The sequence below is a fragment of the Pongo abelii genome, chromosome 6 (genome assembly GCF_028885655.2).
Source record: "Pongo abelii isolate AG06213 chromosome 6, NHGRI_mPonAbe1-v2.0_pri, whole genome shotgun sequence".
NCBI lineage: Eukaryota > Metazoa > Chordata > Mammalia > Primates > Hominidae > Pongo > Pongo abelii.
Genome location: NC_071991.2, coordinates 2,650,162 through 2,671,727, shown reverse-complemented (window position 1 = coordinate 2,671,727; position 21,566 = coordinate 2,650,162). Strand labels below are relative to the sequence as shown.

The window sequence follows — 21,566 nt, the reverse complement described above, 5'->3', positions numbered from 1 at the left end:
TTAGTACTTGGAATGAATATCTAAATTGCAATGCCTTCTGTTCATACTGTTTACTAAAACCCCAGTGGTCAGTGGTCCCTGCTTATTTATCTCAAATGCTTGGGCTCAAGCGATCCTCTGGCCTTGGCCTCCTAGAGGGTTGGGATCACAGGCGTGAGTCCCCACGTCCGGCCCGGCCTCCTACTTACTTATCATTCACACAACGGATTCTTTTTTTAGTTCTTAGCTGTTTCAGGAGAGGTGCTGGGCCCTGGGGGTCCTCAGCCCCGGCCTCGTGGGGCTTCCAGCCCAGAGCAGGAGACAACAGGAAATCCCGGCCTGCGATGGTTTCTGGTGTTGTCAGGTCATAGCTGGAGCCCAGTGGCTCAGGGAGACGTGGCCCCACCAGCTCTCTGGAGGCTGCCTGGTGTCCCCCTGTCTCAGCGTGGACCGCCCGCCCCACCCTGCCCTGTGCCGGCCTTCATCACATAGTGGCAGGTGAGGTGTCTCATCTTTTCCCTTTCCGCCTTAGAGAGGAGATTCAGACGCTCATCAGCAAGCTCCAAGAATTGCAAGAAATGAAGAAAGAAGAGAAAGAGGATTGCCCGGAAGTTCCTCATAAGGTACAGTGACCATTCGGTTGAGTCTCCCGTCAAGTGCGGTGAGACTTTGGCTGGTCGTGACGGTTCTGACCGCTTCCCTGCCCAGAGTTTTTTCTGACCATCCACTGACAATCCCACTCCCTTTTATCATCACCATTGATTTCTATAACTCATGTGGTGTGTATCGAAGTCCGGGGTTTTGGATTAATTGACTGTCAGCAAATTGACTTCTCGAACTGATATTTGAGTCTCAAGGCTGGTGAGTAAAGAGTTTCCCAAAAGCCTGGTCATGCGGAGGGTGTAGTTATACGGCCGGAGCTGTCACTGAGAGGCAGGAGGGGCTTGGGGGGAAGGACGAAGGCTCAACCAGGCCCCTGCATGGACCTGGGCTTGCGTCCTCTCCTCTCATCTAAGTTCCAGAACACGAGGTTGGCAGCGCCTCAGCGGGCACTGCCCTCTGGGTGGGGTGGGGCTTCCTGTGCCCTCCCTGCCATCACTCATCTGTGCACGGGTTGAACGTGGAGTGACTGTGAGCAGGGAACTGGCAGGTGAGCAGGGACCCCAGATGGATGCTCTCCTGCCTCTCCACTCCCTCAGCGTGTGTGGACGCTACCCGGAGGCAGCTGGTCTCTGTGGTTCCGAGGTCCCTGCTCTCTGCTGCCTCCCTGGAGGGTCGCAGCCATGCTCCGGTCACCATGGCCGGTGCTGCACTTGCCTCCCTGGAGGGTCGCAGCCATGCTTTGCTCACCATGGCCGGCGCTGCCTGCACTTGCACTTCTGGTGCTAGAAGGGCGTCCTCATAAATCCCCTTCCAATGGGTAGGATCCTTCAGAGGGCAGGTGTGAGCCCATGCATGTTCAGACAAAAAGCAAGGAACTTGGTGTCACCATCCTGAGGCTGCAGTTTGCTCTAACAGGAGCTCATGGATAAAACCAGTAGAAGCCACCGCCTGTGGTCCCAGCTGCTGGGGAGGCAGCAGTGGGAAGATGGCTCGAGCCCAGCACCGCTGCACTCCATCCCGGGCCACAGAGCCAGACCCTGTCTCACTAAAAAAAGGAAAGAAAGAAAGAGAGAAAGAGAAAAGAAAAAGGTCTGAAAATAGAGAGAGGAGAGAAAGAGAGAGAGAGAAAAAACAAAAGTGTCTGAAAACACTGCTGAAATACAGCCTTTTCTGTATGGTGGGGTTATAAGCATTTTTTTTTTTTTTTACTTTCTTTTAGTGTTGTCTGAATTTTTCGTAATAAGCATGTATTAGCTTTGTGTTATTTTCCTCCTCAGGAAATATTTCTATTTTAGAGAAAAGGAAGAGTGGGATTAATTGAGTGATCAGCTCTCCGAGTAGGGGAATCAGTTCTCAGCATTCACGTGGGAATGATTAATTGTAGGTTAAATGGAGTGACAAGAGTCGGTTTAAGAGTTGCCTCAAGGAATTTATAAGCATGTGAAAATTTAGATTTTTTTAGCTGTCTGTAGTTGTGTGAGTAAATGTTCATTTATCTTCTGAGAAGCTGATTTTACCTTTCTGATCACATTGGCACGGGCCACGTACTAACAGATGATCTCACTTTAGTGGAACGGAGACCTGAAAATGTGTCAGGACTGGGGGAAGATGAGGCTTTTCTTAGGGTTACAAAATCGGAATGTGGAAGCCCAGGGCCGGAATGCTGGTGCCAAGCAACTTGGTGCCACAGCTAAAGAGATCTGGAAACAGCTGGCTGTGTGGATGTACCCAGGGCATCTTCGTCAGGGATGTTAAGATGTGCAGACACCCAAGTGACCGTCCTAGGAAGTTTACACTCCCAGGTCCCTAGAAACAGGAGGCAGGGCACACAAGGCCACACAGGAGCGGCGCGTCGGCCAGGAGGCGGCAGCGTCGTGCGGAAGACCCGGGCCAGGGCCTTTATCATGAGAAGCAGCGGGTGAGGTGAGGTGAGCCGGCTGGTTAGGGCCAGTGGGCTGGAAGCTTGAAGAATTTCAGCAGGATCTGGGTCACAGGGTGGTCTTCAGCTGTCCCGCACCTGGCCTTGAGTGATTAAGGCTGAGAAACACTGCCTTCTGGAGTGTGGGCCCCAATACAGGAGACGATTCTCAGTGTGGGCACTGGATTAGCTGCTCGCATAGGATGGCTGTGCCCGAAGGCAGGCCCTTCACTGTCTAGGAATTGGCCAGGCCCAGAGGGGCAGCAAGGCCCCAGATGCCCAAGCATTGTTAACACACAGAAAATGAAAAGCCAGAGCAAGCCGTTCTGTGTTTGTTGAAGTCTGTGGACAGGCCACCTGCATCTGGCGCCTGGCCAGGTGTGCACTGGGAGCAGTCTTGTGTCTCCCTCCGGGGAGGGCTTTCGGCAGCAGCCTGCTCTCTACAGAGTTTGCGTTCTTGACATGAGAGGCCTTTTCATTTGTATTGGGTAGTGTCCTATGGGTGATACATTTGGAGTCATCAGTGTTAGAAATCATAATTTTTCTTTTTTCTTTTTAGAGACAGGGTCTCACTCTGTTGCCCAGGCTGGACTACAGCGGCACAATCATGGCTCACTGCAGCTTTGACCCCTGGGTTCAAACGATCCTCCTGCCTCAGCCTCCCGAGTAGCTGAGACCACAGTGGTGTGCCACCACACCCGGGTATTTCTTGAATTTTTTCATAGAGATGGGGTCTCGCTATGTTGGCCAGGCTGGTCTTGAACTCCTGGGCTCAAGGGATCCTCCCTGCTTGGCCCCCCACATTGTTGGGATTACAAGCATGAGCCACTGCACCCAGCCTGAAATCATGGCTATTTCAATGGTTGTTATAGCAATCCTGGCTTGTTTCTACCTTAAAAACCATGCTAGAAATATATATCAATCCCAGAAATCCCATGTTTATAATTTAGAGTATTAAACTAGAAAACAGAAAAGGACCCCAGAAAAACAGACAATTCTTGCAGGAACAAAATGTGACTGAGTGTAGTGAGTGTGTGACAGCCGTGTGAAGAAGCGTCCTCTCTCCCTCCCAGGAGGCACTGCCAGGCAGAGTTAAGGGAGTTTAATGAGAAGCGCGTCTGCACTTGTGTGCTCGCCTAGACGCTGTTTCTCAGCAGTACAAGAGACCGCTGTCATGTGGCCTGCAGACCAGTGTGGAACAGCTCTCTCCTCCACATTAATAAGACTCGCCTGATAAGCACAGCCACACCATGCCAAGTAATATCCTGTCCCCTTGCCGGATACTGATTGTCCCTGCCCTGGCTTCATCGTCCTCTTACTCCTTCAATTTCCTGCAGGCCCAAGAGCTCCCAGCTCCCACTCCCAGCCGCAGGCACTGCGAGCAAGACTGGCCGCCGGATTCCAGCGAGGAGGGGCTCCTGCGGCCACGCTCCCCCTGCTCTGATGGGAGAAGAGACGCCGCGGCCAGAGTCCTGCAGGCCCAGTGGAAGGTGTACAAGCACAAGGTGAGGCTCCCCGGGGCGACCCGGGCTGCTCCCTGTGAGTCTTCGTGCTCCAAGGCAAGCCACTCACTCTCCAGGAATGACTAGGCCTGGAGGCGCAGCCGGGCCCAGGTGTCTGAGCACCGTAACATACAGAAAATAAAAACCTCATTCACACACTGACTCCTCCGTTCTGGGTGCATTTTGTGCAGTAGTGAATAACACGCCACATTTCTTTCCATACAGTTTTCTTGCAGAACTATTCGAAAGTAAGTTTTAGATGTTATGAAACATCGGCATGTATCTTCTAAGAAAAAGTATTTTCTCCTACCTGACCACAGCACCGTGACTGCACCTAGGACTGCCAGCAGTTTTCTATCCTCACCTAACAGCCCTTCCTATTCACATTTCCCAAACGTCCCGAGATGCCACCTGCAGCTATCTGTTTCCTGCCAGCATTCAGCCTCGGAGGTTCTCAACCCACGTCCCGTCAGAGCCTGGGGGTTGGTTGGTTACGTCTCCTTAGTGTGGTTCACAGCAGCCTCCACCCTTTCTTTTCTTTCACCAACAGTTCACCCTGGCAGATTTTGTTTGTTTTTCTGAGTTAGAGTCTTGCTCTGTTATCCAGGCTGGAGTGCAATGGCATGATCTTGGCTCACTGCAACCTCCGCCTCCTGGGTTCAAGCGATTCTCCTGCCTCAGCCTCCCAAGTAGTTGTGATACAGGTGCTCGCCACCACACCCAGCTAATTTTTGTATTTTTGGTAGAGACAGGATTTCACCTTATTAGCCAGGCTGGTCTCGAACTTCTGGCCTCAGGTGATCCACCCATCTTGGCTTCCCAAAGTGCCAGGATTACAGGCATGAGCTACCACACCCGGCCTTTTTTTTCTTTTTTCATAGAGACAGGGTCTCACTCCGTCACTCAGGCTGGAGTGCAGTGGCACAATCACAGCTCACTGCAGCCTCGACCTCCTGGGCTCAAGCAATCCTCCGGCCTCAGCCCCCCAAGTAGTTGGGACTACAGGCAGGCACCACCACACCTGGCCAATTTTTGTAGAGACGGGTCTTGCTGTGTTGTCCAGGCTGGTCTTGAACTCCTGAGCTAAAGCCATTTACCTGCCTCGGCCTCCCAGAGTGCTGGGATTACAGGTGTGAGCTACCACACCTAGATTTTTTTCTTTTCCTTTTTTTTTTTTGAGATGGAGTTTCGCTCTTGTGGCCCAGGCTGGAGTGCAGTGGCGTGATCCCAGCTAACTGCAACCTCTGCCTCCCAGGTTCAAGCGATTCTCCTGCCTCAGCTTCCCAAGTAGCTGGGATTACAGGCATGTGCCACCACGCCCAGCTAATTTTTGTATTTTTATTAGAGACAGGGTTTCACCACGTTGGCCAGACTGGTCTCAAACTCCTGACCCCAGGTGATCCACCTGCCTTGGTCTCCCAAAGTGCTGGGATTATAGGCGTGAGCCACTGCGCCTGGCCTTTTTTTTTTCTTTTTAAAGAGATTTTCTTTGGCAATGGGCAGGCCGGTGTGTTACAGAATGTTCCCTGTCCTGGATCTGTTTCCTTGTGGGGTCATTAACTTATTCCTCTGTCCCCTTAATTTCCCATAAATGAGAAATAAGGTCTCCAGCTCTGATTCACCTGGGTTTGCTTTTGGCAAGAATGTCTCACGTCGAGGCTGTGTACCCCCATCCCCTCGAGACACGGATGGGCCAGGCCGGCCCCTGTTTGTGTTTCTAACCTGGTCATGGCTGCTGGCTTTCGCCATTTTAAAGAAACGAGTTTCCCGTGGTAACTGGCCAGCAGTCTATAGGGGAGAGTTTGGCCTCCATGAGGTCTGTCCCCACCACCTTTCCCCTTGTGGCCTTAGTGTCCTTCATGTCACAGCTGTCTTTGTCTGAAAAGCAGTTTCCTTATTAGTGGGGCCAACTCCTGGTCCTCCCAAAAGGGTGGGAGAAAACTTAGTGACTTCTCTTTAGGTGCTAAGCAGATGCTGGCTTGTCTGTCTGTCTGTCTCTCTCTCTCATTCAGTATATATATTTCTTTGCTTCCATCTTATATTGTGCTGGTCCTTGTACTCAGTTCCTCCTTAATCTCCCAAGGGAAAGATCCTGTGTACAGTAGTACAAACGTGGGCCATGCACTCTGATGACTATGGAAAATCAGCCGGCTGATGTACCTGTCATCCAGCCGTGGTCATTCCGTGCCATTAAGTGCACGCTGATTAACTTGGCGTCAACATCCGGGGAGGACTTCGCTCACATCTATAAGAACACGTGCTCCGAGGGACCCTCTCTACTGACTGTGACGCTGTGTGTCAGCTGCAGCCTGAGAAACTTCCCAAGACACCCCAGGGTGACTGATGACCAGCCAGGCTGGGGCCAGTGATCCAGACCCCTGAACCAAATCCCCCTTCAGAACATCCCCAGCAGGCAGCCTCAGCCTCCGAATTCTGGAGCTTATCCAGAGAGGACGGTGGTCCAGACACCTGTGCTGTGAGAGAGCTCTCACATCGGGCCCACATCCACCTCCTTAGGTGCACAGCTTGGCCTAATGGAGTCCCTTCTGCACAGCCAGGGGACTGGCACACGGCACAGACACATCCCTTCATCTGCAGCTTGGGCCACCTCATGTGACTCCTGGAGAATTCCCGCCATCCTAATTCTGCCTCTGACTTTCGTCCTCCTTACAAAGGCGTTTGTTTGCTGGGCCCTGGCAGCTCGGGAGGGAGGAGCCAGGGCAGCCAGGCCTCTTGTTGGCTTGATCGACACCTGTTGGCCAGATGAAGGAATGAAAACCACTGTGTGGGGAAACATTCATCCTTCTCGTATTAATTCATATATTTTTTCTTTTTTTTTCCAGAAAAAAAAGGCTGTTCTGGATGAGGTAAGTGAGGTTTATTTCTTCAGTTTCGAAATTCGGATTTGTATTTTGTTGTAAAGTAGGTGAGGGGATATTTAAAGATGTGTTGATACCTTTTCTTTTCTTTTTTTTTCGAGACGGAATCTCACTCTGTTGCCCAGGCTGGAGTGCAGTGGTGCAATCTTGGCTCACTGCAACCTCCGCCTCCTTGGTTCAAGCGATTCTCCTGCCTCAGCCTCCCTGGTAGCTGGGATTACAGGCACGCACCACTGTGCCCAGCTAATTTTTGCATTTTTAGTAGAGACGGGGTTTCTCCATGTTGGCCAGGCTGGTCTCCAACTCCTGACCTTAGGTGATTTGCCCATCTTGGCCTCCCAAAGTGCAGGAATTATAGGCGTGAGCCACCGTGCCCAGCGAGTCCTTCTTTTCATGAAACCAAACCAGACCCCAACATTAAGTATAAAATACATAAGAAACAGAAACATCAAATAAATATTTGGACAATTTCCCACTTTCAAAATCTCTTCATTCCTTCCTTCCTTCCATTCCTTCCTTCTTTTCATGCACGTTCACTGATCACCAGCCCTGCGTGGGGCGGTCTCAGAGGCCCTGGGACACAAAGGCCCAAACACACAAGTGAACGAGTGGTTACAGCCCGGGGTGGCGCTGGGGGTGGCCGGCCCTGCACACAAAGGCCAGGAGGTCCCTGCAAGGGGTGACGTGCAAGGTGGGCCTCGCAGGACACATCAGAGCTCGCTAGACCAGCAAGTGAGGGGAGGGCATCCCAGCAGAGCCGGTGGGACAAGGAGTCTGAGACGGGGCGAGGGCATGGAACTGGAATGAAGGTTGAGTATGTCACCCACACCTGAGAACTGACAGATTGATGAACAGTGCGGTTCCAGCCATGGCCCTATTTAGGGAGGAGCTAGAAAGTGAGATCTTTATTTTGCTGGAGTCCTGGTGGCCTCTGAGATGCTGCCCTCTCCTCTAGGGCCCCTTCAGGGACAGCAGTGTATTTCCACTTAGACTGCAGGAGAGGACCCAGCCCCAGTCAGTCAGAGCGGGCGCTGGGCCGCAGGGCTTCTCATGCTGCCTTCTTCCTCGCCCACAGCTGCTTCTCAGTGGCGGGGCAGACTCAGCACCCGCTTGTCCTCACACTCCCCAGGTGCGTCTGATGTCAGCAGGGTTGACAGCTCTGCTGTCAGGGTGGGGCTTGACTTCCCCCTGCCCCACCCACTGTCCCCTTCCCTTTGGCCACATTACCCATCCACAAGTGTTTGCTGGGCTCCTGCCACGTGCCGGGCACCAGAGGAGCTTGTAACAGACGAGCCAGATACTGTCCAAATGTCACGGGGTTCATACTCTGCAGTCAGGACAGCCAGTATGGTCGCGGGTGTGGGCGGCGCACCAGGCTCAGTGGCCTGCGCGCAGCTGCAGTGGGAGCATGTTGGCATCTGATGGCCAGGCCACAGCCACACGAGCTCCCTCCACGAGCAGATAGCTGGACTGCCCACCTGGCCCAGCACACTGCCCCTGAGGAAGGGACCCCTGCTCGCCACTGCCCTAGTCCTCAGCCTTCGGTTCTGCAGCCCTTCCGTGCCTGGCCTTCTAGTCCCTAGACCTGCCCCACAGACACACCCTTGTCCATACCCATCTTACACATCTGCAATGGCAACTTCCAACATCCCCGTCTCTGACAGTCCCTGCCATCCTCCAGCAGCCCTCAGGCCCTCATCCCGAGGTCTCCAGCACGTCAGCCTCCCACCTGTCCACCCACCACAGCCTGCCCAGGTTCCCGGTCCCCACAGCCGGCTGCGGTTCCTAGCACACGCCCCTGCCTGGCATCTCACTTTGTGGTTATTCTTGCCAGCCGCCTGTCAGAATGCAAGCTCTGTCTTTTTGCCACAACACCTCTGGTGCCTAGACTAGCGCCTGGCATATGGGAGGCGTGGGGTAAATGCCCTCCAGCGAGCAGGTGAGGGGATGCAGGCTCCTCGGCTCATGGGCCAATCAATGGTGGGTGCCATCTCCCCGTCCTGCTTCTCTCCCTGGCGCCCCCCATGCCTCAGGGTCCTCATCTCTAAGTAAAGACAGCAGTGAGGCTGCCTGTGTGGGGCTGTGGTGAACGTGGGGTTTGCCAGTGTGTGTGCAGTGTGTGGCGTGACGGAGATGCGTGCCCCTGTCACCCCTCCGGCTGGTGCAGAGCCCCCTGTACCTGGCAGCTGCTTTACCGGAAGCTTCTGGGCAGCCTCCACGTGGTCACCACACTCTGGCGGGTCATTCATTGTTAATAGCTGGTGCTGCCTCGCCCTCCTTTGCTGAGCTCTTTTCCCACCCCAGCTTTAAGACAAAACAAAGGTGCTTTCTGTTCCAACAGCAGCAAGCCTGCTAAACTCACGTGGCATGGGGCTCGGTGGGCACGCTTGTCATTCTCCTAACGTGTTTGAGAGCTGCCCATCTATCAGGCTGGGAGGGTTCACAGAGCTAGAGGCAGATGGTTCAAAAATAAGTGCTTCCCCGAAAATGGAGCGTGAACTTCTCACGGAGCTTCCCTGTCTTTTTTTTTTTTTTTTTTGAGATAGAGTCTCACTGCGTCACCCAGGCTGGAGTGCAGTGGCCCAATCTTGGCTCACTGCAATCTCTGCCTCCCAGGTTCAAACGATTCTCATGCCTCAGCCTCCTGAGTAGCTGGGACTACAGGCATGTGCCACCATGCCTGGCTAATCTTTTAGTAGAGACAGGTTTTTACCATATTGGCCAGGCTAGTCTCAAACTCCTGGGCTCAATGGATATTTCCACCTCAGCCTCCCAAAGCACTGGATGACAGGTGTGTGCCATGCCCAGCTAATTTTTTGTAGAGACAAGGTCTTGCTATGTTGCCCAGGCTGATCTGAATTTCCTGGGCTCAAGTGATCATCCTGCCTCAGCCTCCCAAAGTGCTGGGATTACAGGCATGAGCCACTGCACCCAGCCACATTTCCTAAGAAAATCATTTAAGGATAAATAATTCTCTTAAGATCACTTTAGAGGTCTTGTGGCCCCTTGCTTGATTTAGAAGACATCTATGGAAAGTAGATGAAACCAATAAACTATTCTAACCTGAAAAAACACTCCAACATGAAAACATAACCAGCTCCTATTAGCCGCTGAAAGGGACTGCAGTGAGCAGCAGGCCCCTTGCCATTCCCAGAGTCCCCACCGTGCTGACAGGCGCCGTGCCCTGTGCTCCCTGGGGCGCCGGTGAGTTTCTCCCGGACTGGGGTGAGTGGGAGCACGGACGGCTCTTTGAGAGACCGTGGCTGCGCAGCCGTGAGGGGAGTCACGTTCTCTGCTGCCGTGGCAGATCTCCCCTTGGCGCCTCCCTCTCGCCCGCCGTTGCCCCGGGCACTCACACCCGCTTTTCTCTCCCTGCTTCCTTCCCTGACAGGCAGCTGTGGTGCTTCAGGCAGCTTTCAGGGGACATCTGGCGCGGACAAAGCTCTTAGCAAGCAAAGCACATGGCTCAGAGCCACCCAGCGTGCCAGGCCTCCCAGACCAGGTAATGTTGGGGTGCTGGACATCCCAGTGGCCATCTCCAGAGCTGCTCATCTCGCACTCCATCCACCGAGAAAGCGCAGGGCACCCCTCAGCCTCCACATCCCCACCCGCCCAGCAGGTGTCCCCTACACTCCATCCCTGGCCACGCAGGCCCCTCTGCACAGGCCCCTCTGCGCAGGCCCCGGATGGATGTGGCGTTAGGGCCAGATTGCCTTAAGCTGTTGGAGAGTCAAGTAGCTCCATGAAGATGTAGCTAAAAACTACTAAAGACAGATGCAGGCCATGCCGGCCCCTCCTCTGTATTGAGGACCAGGTGTTTGTTTAAGAATCCCTACAGTAGGCCAGGCTCCGTGGCTCACACCTGTAATCCCAGCACTTTTGGAGGCCGAGGCAGGTGGATCACGAGGTCAGGAGATCGAGACCATCCTGGCTAACAAAGTGAAACCCCGTCTCTACTAAAAATACAAAAAATTAGTTGGGCGTGGTGGCGGGTGCCTGTAGTCCCAGCTACTCAGGAGGCTGAGGCAGGAGAATGGCGTGAACCTGGGAGGCAGAGCTTGCAGTGAGCCGAGATCGCGCCACTGCACTCCAGCCTGGGCAACAGAGTGAGACTCCGTCTCAAAAATAAATGAATAAATAAATAAATAAATAAGAATCCCTACAGTTTAAAAATTCAGAACCTGCCACCAGGAGGCTGCTCACTGACCAGCAATTCCCGGGAGGCAGGGCCACCTGAAAAGGAAACTGAGCTCTTCCTGTGTCCCTGACGCCCAGGGTGCCCTGGGGGCAGAGCGCCGGGAGCCGGCAGGGGGCTGCCAAACAGTCATCTTCCCTGCTGTCCTTGCGCCCCAGAGCTCTCCCGTGCCCCGCGTTCCGAGCCCCATCACCCAGGCCGAGGGCAGCCCTGTGCAGGAGGAGGCCATCGTCATCATCCAGTCTGCTCTGCGGGCACACCTGGCCCGGGCCAGGCACAGGTGAGTCAGGATCACAGGGACGCGGGACACAGAGGTGGCACGAGAGGCTGCCCACCGCAATGGGCCCGGAGCACTGGGCACAGGGCATGTAGCAGGAACTGGAGCAGCGCCTGCCGCCTGCCCGCGGGACCTCGGTTTGGAGCCAGAGTAAAGGCTTCACATCCTGAGGACTCCCTGCTGCACCACGGATGTGGAGTGGGCTGGAAGTTGTGATCCTCAGGGGAGGCCCTTCCGGAGTCGCTTCTTCCCTGCTGGGAGGAGATGAGAAGAGGAGCTTCAGACACCGTGTAGCTCAGGTCACCATCAGTCTGTGGCCTGGCTTTCGGCTGTGCTGATAGGTCATCCCTGTGAAAGAAAACTGTGATGTGACCTCCTTGTTGGACACGGCATGCGACAGGCGACGTGTGCAGGGTCTAGATGGCAGCGTTCCCACAGGCCTCCTGGTGGGTTCACTAGGACTCTCTTGATTGCAGAAATCAAAACCCCTTGAAGTGAGCCTGGGCAGAGGGGGAGTTTACAGTAAGGGGAAGAGACGGCCCTGCTCTGTCACCCCCCTCTGCTTCACCCCGCGTGGGGTTTGTTCCCCTCTTATCACAGACTGCTCTGGTTCTCGGCCTCCATGGTGGAGCCGCGCTGCCACCCAGCACTTCCGAGTGGGCAGTTTCTCCCTCCGAGGCCACACCTGCAGCTCATGGTCCTAACCCCACGTGACCTGGGACACACCATGGGTTCAGGAGTCGGGGACCCATCCCTGGGCAGCGAGCCCCAGCCAGGAGGTGGAGGGCCATGCAGCCTGCAAGCATGTCCCCAGGGAATGGCAGCTGGGCTGACCCAGACAGGAGACAGGGAAGGGAGCCGTCTGAGGCCAGCTTATAAAACCGTGCTGGCCTGACCTCAGCATGCTCCCCGAGGAGATGGACGGGGTCGTGTCTGAGGCTCTTCACCGCCAGATGTTTCTGGACCCTGGGTGCATATCGGGTACAGCGCTGGTCGTGGGGCTCGGGGCTGGCTGTGTTTGCTCTCATTGGAATACCTGCCTCCAGGCAAATTACTGAGGCTGCCGTAAATCTCAGAGAGGTTTGTACTCTCTAAAGGCAGAATCAGCTGGCGTTTTCTGTTTTTTTTCCAGCGCTACCGGTAAAAGAACCACCACCGCAGCTTCTACCAAGAGGAGATCGGCTTCAGCCACACACGGGGACGCCTCCTCCCCACCCTTCCTCGCAGCTCTTCCTGGTAATTTCATTCATTTGGATTCTGGCACCAGGGCAGCTGGTCTGCTGAGGTCTCAGCCAAAGAGTGGCCACCTCCAGGAAGCCCGGGCTGTGTCGGGACGGAAGGGAGGAGTGTCCCATCTGGAGCTGCCTCTGAACTAAGCATCGCCTCATGCCAGGAAGGCCCCCAACAGGGCCCCCCTTGCCCCAGCTTGTCCTTTGTCCCTGGAATTGCCGAGGTCCTTGCTGTCTTTATTTTTGCTCTCAGCTCCAACGGGACCGAGGTGGCTTCCTCTTTCGGGCCAGCATTTCTCCTGTTTGTTTGTTGAGTAAAACCGTGTTATTGTTTCCTTTTCTACTTTGTTAAAGTCCAAAAACAGTCAGTGAAGAAGCCGCTGGCACTGCAGGATGCCACACCCTCGTGTGAGGCCTCATCCCTGCTCTGTCCAGAGCTGATGGGGATGCCCCAGCAGGGCCCTGCCTTTCTCTGGCCGTCAGTCCTTTCATGTTTAAAGTAGAGAACGGGCTAGACAGCTCGAAAGCCACTCTCCACCCCAAATCTATGCTGCTGTGTGTGGACTTGAGATCCCGTGTCTTATCCTGCAATTAGAAACCCCCCATTGACACTTCCTGTAAAGGGAGGATGAGTGCAGAGGCACACTGTTGAGACTCGGGACTATCGGGATATGGAGAAGGGCAGCCTTAAGACCCTGTTGAGGAGTGGAGTGTGGCGTGCGGGGCTGTCTCACGTGGGAAGTGTCAGGCGAAGGGCTCTGCCGTGCTGAGTCCTTAGGTCTCCAGGGTGGAGTCAGGGAAGGACGAGAGAGAACAGCAAGGAAAACCACAAAGGAAGAGGCTCTTCTGAGCCCAAAGGGTGAGGGTGAGGAAGGCCGGGGGGTGGAGGAGGGGTGAGGCCTGCCCAGGACCCACATGCCTTAATTTGAATGTCCCTTCAGGACGGGCCCAGGGAGCCGGCAGCCCCCCAGTACCGCTCCAGTCAGTGTGGGGGCCTGGGGGGGGCGGAGGCCTCACTTTCCTAGGAGATCCCTCCTGTGCTGACGTGCAGTCACGGAGTTGAGAAGAGGCCGTTTTGAGGCCCGCATCAGACCTGGAGCCCGAGAGCCTTCCCTCCCCAGGGGGTCCCGCTAGGGGCTGTGTTTTAGAGAGTCTCCTGCACGAGCTAAAAACTGTATACCACGTTTGACCTGGAAATACCACGTATGAAATCACATTTTATTCTTTTCATTTTTTAACCTAGTTTCGTCAGAGCCAGAAAACTTTGAACTTTGATATTCTCTCCAAAACCTCCATTTGTAAAGCTCAACACAAAGATGAGCAGCCTGGGGTTTCGGGGAGAATGTACAGACACGCAAAGCGGTCGGGCCGGCCTGTGACTCGCGGGCTCTGCAAAAGGCTTTCAGTTGTTCTCCAGGAGCCGATTCTACCGGCTTCGCCAGACCCTGTGTTTCGTGACCTTTAGAGGCTTTGATCAGGGCTAAAGCGTGCGTTGATGCTGCCCTTTTCTCTTGCTAAACGCAAGTGATTTTAAAGAGGCAAGTTCATCCCAGTGACCCAGGGATTCAGCTTTATTGACCTAAGGAAATGTCTCTGTGAAAAGTATAAATCAAGCTTTTGTTTGAGCTGATTGGTTGTTTTTGAAGATAACCACGTTTTTAATTTCATAAGGTTCCCCTTTAATATGAATTTTCTTGAAAGTTGCAGGAAAAAAAAGCTGACACAGTTACAGTATCTGCGGCATGGCCGAATTGCCATTTCCTTCCCTTTTTAAAATCTCACATCAGCAGTTCATTACTTTTTTACTTTCATCTTTCAAGGCAGTAAGAGTCAGGCTCCCTGGCGAGGAGCTCTGGGGCTGCTGCTGTGGTAGGACCTGCCCTACCTACCACAGCTCTGGTACCCACCTCCATCCCGTCTGTAGGTGGCGTCCCATTCTAGAGTGGATTAAAAGTTCTGAATGCTCTAGTTGCTTATGAAGGAGCATCCAAGGGGGAATGGCCGAGCAGCTTGCAAGCTCACAGCGATCCGTTCCTTGCCCCTTCCTGCCCTCCATACCAGTGGCCAGCGAGTTAACAGGGAAGTTGACTTTTTTTTTTTTTGAGATGTGGCCTCGCTGTGTTGCCCAGGCTGGTCTAGAACTCCTGGGTTCAAGCCACCCTCCCACCTCGGCCTCCCAGAGTCCTGGGGTTGCAGGCATGAGCCACTGCACCCAGCAGAAACGCTCCTACACACGGGTAGCCGCCCGCCCAGGCCCCAGACTCCTGGACTGCTGCTGTGGGAGTGGCTTTCAGGGAATGCCTCCAGTGCGTACTCGAGCTTCCTCGGTGCTGTCAAATGTCTGCTTTTGCAGGTGTTTTGGTTGGGGGAAATGGTCAGAATACTCAGAGCTGAGTTTGAAGGCTAGGAGAGTGAGGCTTTCTGGCAGGTGTGTGAGTTGGTCCTGAGGGTGGAGAGTGAGGCTTCTGGCAGGTGTGTAAGTTGGTCCTGAGGGTGGAGAGTGAGGCTTTCTGGCAGGTGTGTGAGTTGGTCCTGAGGGCCTCTGTGCCCCATGGCTTACTGCTTCTGGGGGTGGCCTCCGTCTTGCCTGCTGGGGAAGAGCAGACAGTGTAAGGGTGTCCGTGGTGGCAGCCCCTGAGGTCAGCATGGCTGACCCCTCTCCCTGTGGTTCATTTCCGCAGACCCCTCTCCCTCAGGGCCACAGGCCGTGGCACCTCCACCTGGGGATGATGTCAACTCCGATGATTCCGACGATATTGTCATTGCACCATCTCTGCCCACGAAGAAGAACTTTCCAGTCTAGGTCCCCGTCACTGTCTCCATGCCGTGATAGCAGCGCTGCCAAGGACACAGGAGCCACGACGGGAAAGATAATTTATCGTGTTAGGAGAAGAACGATGATACCTACTTAACACCTCAGCATCTGCATCGTGTCTCTTTGTGCTTTTGTTTGTGGAAAAAGACCCAAATGCCTTTACTTTATTCTCTGGAGAGGGCCAGCGGCTCGCATCCCCCTCATCTCCAGCTGCAGCTCGGATGGTGGATTTTCAGTGCAGACAGACACATCTGCCGTGAACTCGCAGACGCCAGGGAGCCCTGTAGTGACACGTTCTCTGACAGCACCTTGCCGCCTGCCCAAGACCTTGACCATGAGGAGCTGCTATCCGCAGCCAGCACCAACACCATGCCCCCTCTTCCTGGTGACACCCTCAACAACCAGGATTTGCTCGATCTCAGTAGGCCAGGCAGACACGCCCTGCTGTGCCTTAGGAAGGTGTGAGACCAGCTTCCCCCATCCCCACAGCAAAACACGGCCTGTCCCAAGCCAGTGAGGAGCTCTTACATCCAGGTCCCCAAATGATCTTACTCCATGCCCCACCCGCTCACACCATCCTTTCCTGTCACCCTTGCTACCCCCTGAGGCACTGCCCTCCAGAGCTGCCCTTCTCAGGAAGGAGTTTGGTTGGATTCTGTCACTGTGGAGACCAAGATTTTTTAAAATTCCCAATTATAATCACAAAAGCAGCATCACACTTGGTTTTGAGAACAGCGGGGTGATGTCTGTTCCCAAGCTGGTGGCAGGAGCCTTAGCCTCTGTGGGGCCACCTGGGGAAGAGGAGGAGAGGAGGGTGAGGAGGCAGGCTCGCCGTTCCAAGGGAGAGCACAGGCTCGTGGTGGGGCGTGTTGCATGTGGTGTCTGGGACAGTCCCCGTCACCCCATGTGTGTGGCCTCTGCTCTCCCAGCTCCGTGGCTGGGCTGGGCTGGGTGTGCGGAGCCCATGGAGCCAGCAGCTGCAGAGGCCTAGGAGAAGCCCTTGGAGGCAGCAGCTGCAGAGGCCTAGGAGGGAGTTCCTGGGGGAAGCGCAGTGTCCAGTGCCCATCTCTTGCTTGTGTGTGAGATTAGCCCTTGCTGGGGCGTCAAGAGGAAGAGCCTTAGACCTGGGCGGGCCTTCAGGGGCATCTAGACCCCCTGCACAGCCCGGGCCTGGTGTCTGTATCTCCACAGCACCCCTGTGGGGAGCCCTGCCGGGGCTAGCCGCTGTCTCAGGAGAGACCCAACGTTAGCCCCTTCTTACACAGCCGACAGCTTCTCCCAAGGCTTCTGTCTACGGGGACAGGCTAACCCCTGGGCGCCTTTTCTGCAGCATGGTGGCCTTCTGAGTCACCTAAGCTGAGCCTGGGGCATCCTCTATGGCGGTCAGAAGGCCGATGGCCCCAACACAGTGGCTTGTGGAAGGGAGAGAGGAGGCTCTGCATGTCCACCTGCCCTAGGGGAGGAGGACACAGGTGTCCCCAGCCCAGCCTGTTCTCTCCCAGTCACTCAGGGATGGGGCCACCCAAAGTGCAGGACCTGCCCCACCCTGCGGTTCGTAGCCTGGCCCCTGTCTCCACTTAGGTTCTGTTTCTACAGTGGGTGGAAGCGAGTCAGCCGGGGGGCCTGGCTTGTGTACGTGTTTTCCTTATTTGGTCTGTGGGTTGCCAAGTCCATTTTTTTTTTTCCACTGAACTGGCTGGTAACTTGACGGACTGTGTAACTGACACAGGCCCTCTGTAGACCCCTGCCTTCACCCCACCCGCCCGGGTCCACTCCCTGGGGCGCCGTCCCAGCCATCCCTGCTTGCCAGCTCAAAGCTTCAGGTCCTAGGAGCCAGTCCACCTCGAAAGCCCTGAGAAAGTGAGACACCTGCACGTTCGCTGGGGGAGACCCTCCGTTCTCTTGTGGCAGCTGCTCCTGCTTGTTAAACCAAGCTGTTTCTGCGGGACGTGCTCACTCTTGGGAACCAGTGGCCTAGAGCTTTGGGTTACGGGTATGGAAAGGGCGTTCCTGCCTCAGGCTTGGAGGAGAATGTTCCATACGTAAACCGCCATGTCCTCCTCTGGTGCAGCTGGGCTGCTCTGTTAAAAGCCAGCATCCATCTTGAAGCTCGCTGGGTAAATGGCAATGCATTCTCAAGCCTGTGTCTTCAGCTGATGCCCAGTGTCCAGTGCTGGTCACCAGTCCCCTTTGCTGGGTACAACCCGCCCGGCTGTTCTGCGGTCCTGGAATGCTGCAGTATGGCTTTGTTCCATGGAGACAGCACCAAGCGGAGAGGTCTCCTTGCCCGCGGCCCCAGGGCCTGGGGATCAGGGGTTCTGGCCCTGCGGGGACTTAAGCAGGAGGGGAAGAGAAGCCCATGGAGCCATACGAGGGGTGTCATGGGCGGGGCCTGGTCATGGGAGGGGCGAGCTGTGGGCGGGGCCTAGCCATGGGAGACGTGAGCTGTGGGCGGGGCCTGGTCATGGGAGGGGTGAGCTGTGGGCGGGGCATAGCCATGGGAGGGGCGAGCTGTGGGTGGGGCCTGGTCATGGGAGGGGTGAGCTGTGGGCGGGGCATAGCCATGGGAGGTGCGAGCTGTGGGTGGGGCCTGGTCATGGGAGGGGCGGGATGTGGGTGGGGCCTTGTCATGGGAGGGGCGAGCTGTGGGCGGGGCCTGGTCATGGGAGAGGTGAGCTGTGGGCGGGGCCTGGTCATGGGAGGGGTGAGCTGTGGGCGGGGCATAGCCATGGGAGGCGTGAGCTGTGAGTGGGGCTGAGCCGTGGGAGCGGCAAGCCGGTGGAGTGGGCTGGGCGGAGCTGTGGGGGCTGCTGGCAGGGCCTAGGAAAGTAGACAACTCCCGGGGGAGACTGGAAGTAGAGAGTGAGTCCCCAAGAAAGGGACTCCTGCCCCAGCGTCAAGTGCCAAAGCAGGCCCCATCTACCACTTCGGGGTCGACGTTGGTGGCAGGTGTTGTTCACGGTGTCCTGATTGTCACTGTAACACCTCCACATCACCTTGAATTTCAAGAACAGCAGCAAAGCTGTATCTGCTATCAGAGGCTGTTAGGTAGTCCAGCTTTAAAATAACATACTCTTTCTCCATCCCATGCCCTTTAAACAAGCAGCCACAGAAGATGTCAGTCTCCAGGGCCTGGCCCCACTGTGTTGACAGCAGTCACACCTGTTGAGCCGACACCGCTGAGGCTGAAGCTGGCCCCAGTGCAGGGGGCTGGTGAGCCACGGGTGCAGCTACCCGGAGGTGTGCTCTCCCCTGGAGGCCTGTCCCCAACTCCTCCCCTAGAGGCCTATTCCCACTGCTCACGGACCTCAGCAGAGATACCAGCTGGAGGGCTCCAGGGACATCCTTGGAGATACGGGAGGCTTTCCTGGCACAGGGCACAGCTCTTAGGAGGCCTTTGTAGGATGCTGTCTCCCCAGTGTGTCCTGCTCATCCAGGATGGGGAGAAAGAGGAGGAGGCCCTAGGCTCAGAAGCCAGGGACAGACTGCCGATGATTACCAAACTGTACCCAGGCAGTGCCATGACCCTGGGTGTCCCTTGGTTCACATCACCCACCAGACACAGCTGCAGAGAAAGTGCAGGGAGGGGCTGGGACCAAACGGGCCAGAAACTGGCAGAAAGGAGGCAGAAGTGAGGTGGGTGTGCCTGGGGCACAAAGCCAGCACCGGGGGGATTTCAGTGGAGTCCTACAGCCAGGTTCTGTGCGGACTGTGATGCCAGAGAGGCATGCAGCCTCTGGGCAAGTCGGGAGAGGGCTTGGGTGGTCCCCACAAGGGAGAAGAGGTGGAAGGGCCAGAGAAGACCACCGTTCCCCCAGGCCTGGGGTGAGTGACCTGACTATGAGACTAGCGGGCAGAGCCAAGCAGGGCTAAACTCCAACCCAGGGCCCGGTGTTGGACAAAGTAGCTTTTTCTTTGCTCGTTTGTCTGTGTATTAAGAAGAGACTAAAATAGCCAAACGACGCTGGTCGCACGCGCTGGCTGTGGTCTGTCTGCTGAATGTCTATTTTTGTCTCCTGACAAGAGACGTGAGGACCATGCCCTTGATCCCTCCGATGGACCAGAAACCCCCTTCCTTGCAAAAAAAAAAAAGCCAATTGAATTAGGGAAAGATAGCCCAACCTGGCTCAGATCCACCAAGATAAAAATGGCTGCATTTTTGAGCAATAAAAACCTGCAGAAAGCACCGATAACCTTCAAGATCTGAATGAGATTCTATTTTAACCCGTCTAAACGATTGCAAAATTCTTCCTTTGGTTTTGGAAGCAGCATTTGCTCTCACGTGGCTCAGGGATTCTCTGAGGACCAGGGAGTTGACACACACACCCCGCCATGGGTCCGAGCCAGCTATTTCTCAAGGCTCCCACCTCGCCAAGCTCCCAAGGGCCTGCTGGCAGCGCCTACGCTGTGCCAACTGCCCCGTCTGGTACAGACCACGGCTGGGTAAGCACCCTTAAAAGCAACAGAAATGACGTCTGGAAGCTGAAATGTGAAACTGTCAAGATGGCTTAGGAGAGGAAGGAGTGGACCCGCTGGTCTTTGGCATTTTGTATTTAGGATTATTCTAACTTTATACATAATGTATAGGCCGATCTTTTGGAAGGGATAAGGTTTTCATTCTTGTGCAACTCATTATTCTCATTATTGGCCTTTTAAATAAAAAGTTGTTTTGCAGGGTGCCTTGATTGCCCCGTAAAGACTTCCCTTTAAGTACCTCCAGGTGTGCTCCTGCTCCACGTACTCAGGCTGCACAAACGATCCGCTTCAGAAACCCTGCTTCTCTGGGCTTCTGGCATTTTGCCGTGGTCGTAGTGCAGGCTTGGGGTTGGAGAGCCAGCTGGAGGGACGAGTCCCACCGCCAGCTCCCTGCCACGCATGACCTCGGATACATCTGTTGACACCCCAGTCCCCCATCGAATATCATCTATTCCTTAGATATGAGGACACAAAAATGTGCGTGCGTGAGGGAGTTATTTCTCCAAATTTGATTTCATTTTTGTTTCAGGAGCAGGGAAAGAATAATTTACTAAGGAATCAAACACAGATGGAAACGACCAAAAGGAGCTGATATCTGGGTTTTGTTTTCCAATATTTTGTTGCATAGAACAAGGTGCATCTGTGGCTTTGTGTGCTTGTGGCTGCCTGCCCTGGGGCCCTAAATCCTGGGTGGAGTTTGTCTGAAGCCTCCACAGTTACTGTGGTTGGCTCCAGCACTTGCCCAAGCCTATTTTCTCTCTATCGATCTCATATATATATATGTGTGTGTGTGTGTGAAAATATATGTATATTTTTAAATTGAGATAGGGTCTTGCTGTCTTGCCCTGGCCGGAGTGCAGTGGTGCAATCATAGCTCACTGCAGCCTCAAACTCTTGGGCTTAAGCGATCCTCTTGCCTCAGCCTCCCAAGTAGCTGGGACTATAGGTGTGCACCACAATGCCCACTTTTTAAAAAATTTCTGGCCAGGTGCAGTGGCTCACGCCTGTAATCCCAGCCCTTTGGGAGGCCGAGGTGGGTGGATCACGAGGTCAGGAGTTCAAGACCAGCCTGGCCAATATGGTGACACCCCATCTCTACTAAAAATACAAAAATTAGCCGGGCGTGGTGGTGTGCGCCTGTAGTCCCAGCTACTCGGGAGGCTGAGGCAGAAGAATTGCTTGAACCTGGGAGGTGGAGGTTGCAGTGAGCCGAGATGGTGCCACTGCACTCCAGTCTGGGCAATAGAGTGAGACTCTGTCTCAAAAAAAAAAAAAAAAAATTTCTGTAGAGATGGGGTCTTGCTAAGTTGCCCAGGCTAGTCAAACTACTGGGCCCAAGTGATCCTCCCACCTCATCCTCCCAAGTGGCTGAAACCACAGGTATGCACCTGGCTAATATAAAAAATTTGAGGGGTGGGGCACAGTGGTTCACGCCTGTAATCCCAGCACTTTAGGAGGCTGAGGCAGTGAATCACCTGAGGTCAGGAGTTCGAGGCCAGCCTGGCCAACATGGTGAAACCCCGTCTCTATTAAAAATACAAAAAGTAGCCGGGTGTGGTGGCACGTGCCTGTAATCCCAGCTACTCAGGAGGCTGGGGCAGGAGAATCACTTGAACCCGGGAGGTGGAGGTTGCAGCGAGCCATTGCACTCCAGCCTAGGTGACAAAAGCAAAACTCCGTCTAAATAAATAAA

At 54.7% G+C, this 21,566-nt stretch overlaps 1 protein-coding gene across 28 annotated transcripts in view; it reads left to right on the top strand.

Annotated features, from left to right (window-relative positions):
• IQCE (IQ motif containing E) overlaps positions 1–16,113 on the top strand; it is a 51,153-nt gene extending 35,040 nt beyond the window's left edge. For 17 of the 28 annotated variants that reach the window (XM_054545688.2, XM_054545679.2, XM_054545675.2 and 14 more), the window contains 7 exons: positions 512–602; positions 3,838–4,005; positions 6,846–6,869; positions 10,273–10,383; positions 11,157–11,356; positions 12,486–12,589; positions 15,264–16,113. In XM_054545688.2, the coding sequence (XP_054401663.1) occupies positions 512–602; positions 3,838–4,005; positions 6,846–6,869; positions 10,273–10,383; positions 11,157–11,356; positions 12,486–12,589; positions 15,264–15,385 (820 nt within the window). In that variant the 3' untranslated portion in view covers positions 15,386–16,113. Of the gene's footprint in view, positions 1–511; positions 603–3,837; positions 4,006–6,845; positions 6,870–6,982; positions 7,357–10,272; positions 10,384–11,156; positions 11,357–12,485; positions 12,916–15,263 lie in introns of those variants that run through there. The other 11 variants (XM_024241237.3, XM_024241235.3, XM_063725885.1 and 8 more) reach the window with 4 other exon arrangements.
• Positions 16,114–21,566: the final 5,453 nt, after the last annotated feature.